Here is a 5,000-nt window from a genome sequence, read left to right on the forward strand (position 1 = left end):
TCGTTTCAACCATCCTAAAATACAATGTCTACCCATAAAAATAATATTTCAAATTCGAGGAACTACAAAAACAAGGTGTTTGAAAGCGACAGCAGTGATAGATTGTTACAGCCAACGCAGAGTCCTAGTTTAAACTCTGACTTGGAATATGGTTCACAAATGTCTACTTCAAACTATGCAAATCGTTCTAAAGACTTATTATCATCATCTCCAGAACGTTCCCACAAAGCACCAAAAGCTCTAGACCTAGATGAAGACCATCGAACTAGGGCTACCTACAACAGTTTAAAAAACTGGGCTAGATTGGCGAGTTTTGACAAATGTGACCTTTCACCCTCTAGCACAACTTCAAACGATGACAACACTAAAGTTCAAACAGACGACATGAACCAGGATAATGATTCGAGAGCGGGTGACAGCCTTCATGGTTCACCGACAAAGAAAACACTTTTGGGGAAAAGTAACAAAAGCAAATTAAGCCTTTCAAATTTACAGAGTGATGGTCCGTCAACTCGACGTAGTAGTGGCAGGGCATCGGATGTCACCCCTGGGCAGAAATTCCTCAGCGCAGCCATTGCTGTGCATGCCACAGTACGACTGGGTCGTCTTGAAAGAGCCAAACGAAGAGCGAAATGGGCTGGGAAGGTAAGAAAGATTTGGTTTTCTTATAAGCGTTAGATACGAAGAATACACACTGGTGCAAGCAATAAATGCAACACGCCCAGGTAGCAGCCTAAGATATTGTTGAAAATACTTTTTGATGGGCAACTACCTATAATGTTAATAAATGAATTGCATGAAAAGACGGTATTTTGCAAATCGATGCGATAAAATTTCGAAAAATATATTATCATTCATATGATAATAAATCTCGGTGATTTTGAACAGTTAAATATTCGCTTTATGCGACAATTCGACAAGGTTGAGCAATGAAATCACTGATCGTCCTGGTTTTTTTACTATAAATCTACATGCGTCTTTTTGTGTGATGTCACAGGGCATCGTTTGATTTGCTGTGTATGGATGTCGGATTCTCGGATGTATTACTTATTGAAGACAGGATACCTTTTTATGAGATCGAATCATGGTTGTCATCGCAATGTTTCAACACCTTAATTACCGCCAATTGTTAGATTAGCTTTTTAAAAAATAAATTTCTTGCTTAATCTTTAAATTCGTACTTCACAAATTTGGAGTCATGCCAAACAAGCGTATTCTTGACTTGTCTTGACTTGAAAGTAGAAGATGTTCCTGTAGTTTATATTCTGTTGCAGACATATTTAAATTACACCCGCGGATCTCAATGATCTTCTGGTTTTAGGTAATGTTGCAGTTATATGACTGTCCCATGTAAGTATTTTGTCAACCTGTCTGCACCAAAAGTTTGTCTAAAATAGTGGAAAATGTGGCAAAGCAATATTAAGGTTTAGACACGACTATAAAAGAATAACATCCTAGAAATGGCTTGAGATAGAGAGTCTGCACTCCGCATGCCCCCGACGAACAACTGCATGTTATGTCAATGAAAAAGTGAGAAAGTGAGACTGAATTAAAAACATTAAATCTAGAGTACACCATAAACAATAATAGTGTTTATTGTGTCTAGTTATGGAATGGCATTTTCATGTTTCATTGGCTTTTGTATACAAAGTTCAATCAATAATAAAAGACACCAGAATAAAATGTTTGGAAAAGGGTCTATGAATAACGGAAGTTGTCTTATCCCACTTGGCTTCATCAAATATCTACACGGGTTCTCGCAGTATAGGCTCGGATCTATAACATCCACTTGGGTTCACATATTTGCAGGTATTATAACCGAAAGCAATAGAAAACAAGCGTGATGTCAAATAAAAACTGGTCCAATCCCATTGGAAGTGTAAAACCACTCTCCGGATGACTGGATGCATACCTTTTGTAATTGATCTTCTGGTTTCACAATGATGGCATCTTAATTTCTACTTTAAATATATGCTGGTCGTCAAAAAAGATCATCCATCCTCACTATGTTACGTCCCGTAATCCCCCTATCTGCCTATACATCCTGTTGCTTAAATGGTTATACCAACTTATGATTCAATATGTAACGTATCCAGTAACAGTCCTCCGCCGGATTAGTTACATATACACATCCAAGGAGTTTGGAACCAGAAACTAGAAGGTCTGACGTCACGACTTCTCTGTCCTATTATGGGCATGATATAACATTTTTAATGGACAATACTTTGCGTTGGTTTTAGAATATTTCCATTACAACAAGGCGTCCACAGACATTTGGTTAATGAGATAGGCAAGCACGTTGATCCGACCCACACACGTTCGATTTGACGTTTGATACCGACATTCACTCATTGTTTTATCTTTTTATAACTTACCGCCTAAAACAGTAAAGTTAAAATGACCAGATTTTTCAGATTTTAGTTTTTGCCACGCCAAGAATCGAATTCATGATTATAAGTATGAACATTGTATTAATTGTATGTGGCCTATTGCAAACAATAGATTAGTTCCAAAACGGGGCAAAAACTAAAATCGGATATATCTGGTCATTTTAACTTTAAAATCGATTTTTTTGGGGACATCGAGTTGACCCCTCCTAATACTGATAAGTGGCAGTTAGTGACATTTTGTATCTTGTACGTAAACTGTTTTATTATTACTATTTTTTTGGGGTCTTAGTTCCCATTCATTGTACTATTTAACTGTTGATATACCTAGCAGTGTTTAAGATCTAACTTTCCAAACAAAAGCCTCGGTAATGCGGTTTCTTTACATATTCTCGCAGCAATCGAACAGTTATATTACAAAAATATAGAGGCTAATAATCTTGTATAAGTTATAAACAGTAATTTATTTGTGCATTCAAGCGAAAAAATCCTAAATATATTCTACCTTTTACGACATGTTTATAATTAATCTATCAATGATTTTATACCTCAAGCTAATAAATGCAACATCCAATCTCAAGAAACGTGATATGTAATGTTTCTTATGGTGTTAGAAACCCCGATCCTCTGATCAATAGATACCAATAACAGTTTAATCGGCTCAGAGATTATTTTTTCATCAAGCAAATTGATTAAAATATGAGACGAGAACTCAAGAGCAATCCTATCTAAGCTTTTGATCAGACCGACCTACTTTAAATTGGAAACATGTGTAGTTTTCAGGGATACACGCATAGTAGACATTATAACTTATTTAAAACAATACCAATTCGTTCTTAATATGTCAAACTGTGACCTCCTTTTGTTATCTCTTTGATCAACGTCCCCTGTTTTACTGTCTTTCGGTGCTACACCGTTAATGTAATGTCGTGGCATTACTTTATTCATATCATCATCCTCTGTTTCCGGTGTGCTGTTATGTAGAGCTGTCAACATCATTGACTGAAACAGCAGAACCAAAAACAACAACACCAACAAAAGAAAACAACAAAACAACACATAACAACCATGATAACACAAAGTGCAATCATCCCGGATTATGTAACTAGATTCAAAAATTGGCAAGCAAGCAGAGATAAATGCAATCATAAAGTCTACACTTTGAAATATTGACATACAATTCCAAGATCTTGGGCTGTTTGTACAGTTGTAGTTGTAACATACTTTATTATAATGTATACAGTTCCATCATTTCTTTTCAACAATGGCGCTGTGAAGCAGTAATAAAGTAGGTGGCTCCATTTGACATTGAGACGAGGATCTGGAGTTTGAATCACTCTCTTGGCAGTAGCCTCTTATGGTTCTCACACTACCATGTTATGACAATCGACCCAATCAGCAAAGTCCGGTCCGCATTCGTGCACCGTCGCGAACCCGCCTGGTAGCATCGTCACAACACACCGTTCAACTAAATGCTCTGCCTTTCGGGTTCTTGCCCACATCGGGTACATGTAGGACAGATGGAAAGTCCCCACTGATGAAGCGCACTTGCTGTTAGGCAGCTCCTCGACCGAAGCCGATTCGCAGCCACCCAGTGTCTCCTCTTACTAGTATCAAAGCCTGGCAACTTCTCACCAAGCTTAGAGGAATGTACGTCCCCGCCCTCACGAGGGATTGAATTCGTCCAAACCGACTTCCATCTCGTATATGCATCTCTGTCCGTAGTCAAGGAAGCTGCGTACAAGGGTTGCCGGGACTTATTTCGGCTCGAATCGGGGCCGCCGTCCATAATGCGCTTCAGAGGGGATAACTCTCTTGGCAACTTGAAGTCCTTAGCAACCCTTTTTACTCATTTTTTCACACTCACCCATGAGCTCTATATGTTTGAAATAACTTTATAAATGTCTAGTTGGGGGAGCGGGTAGATTATATTAAGCTTATAATTGTTTGATCCCGTGTTAATACATTTTTATAAAAACAATAAAATCACAAGGTAGGTACTCTCAGAAAAACACTCAATTTGTGTTGAGTAAAGACCATAAAACTCTGTGTCACCATGAACTTTTATAGTCTGGCTAATACCGTTATGTGAGAATTAGTCATAAACGTGGATGGCAAAAAAAACCCAAAACAAAACAACAACAAACCAATAACAAAGACCCGAGTGACGTGAACTTCGTTCTATCTATATTCCCCTGGCGGATGGTATGAGCCTTTTTTAGCTGAACGCATAGCATCAGTACATTTGCCATTACAAAGTCTAGGTCTTGTCCTCCTGAGACATCTTGTGTTTTACATAATTTGAATAATAATATGTGGCCTGACGCATCAAACTTGTATTAGCTCGGCGTCAACCAGAGGCTAAAAGGTGGTTATAAAGTTAAAATAACCAGATCTATCAGATCATAGCTTCTGCCACTTTTAGTAATGATATCTATTGTCAACAATGGACCAATTACATTTAATTCAGTTTTCATACTTTTAATCACAAATCCAATTCTTGGCAACGAAATTAACCCGGCATAAAATCCCATTTTGAGGAGGTAGGTCACATGCAATATTGTGAAAATGTAAATCTTGACGCCGGTATACGCGTGGCTAATATGCTCACAA

General features: G+C 37.9%; 1 protein-coding gene across 3 annotated transcripts in view; it reads left to right on the plus strand.

Moving 5' to 3' along the window:
• The window catches only part of LOC144968777 (uncharacterized), a 58,036-nt gene that overhangs the window by 5,390 nt on the left and 47,646 nt on the right, over positions 1-5,000 (plus strand). For all 3 annotated transcript variants that reach the window (XM_078907440.1, XM_078907441.1, XM_078907442.1), the window contains one exon: positions 1-645. This exon is cut by the window's left edge. In XM_078907440.1, coding sequence (XP_078763566.1) covers positions 25-645 — 621 coding nt within the window. In that variant the 5' untranslated portion in view covers positions 1-24. The remainder of the gene's footprint in view (positions 646-5,000) is intronic.

The sequence above is a fragment of the Berghia stephanieae genome, chromosome 3 (genome assembly GCF_034508935.2).
Source record: "Berghia stephanieae isolate SIO BIC M18660-M18661 chromosome 3, UCSD_Bste_1.3, whole genome shotgun sequence".
NCBI classification, from domain to species: domain Eukaryota; kingdom Metazoa; phylum Mollusca; class Gastropoda; order Nudibranchia; family Aeolidiidae; genus Berghia; species Berghia stephanieae.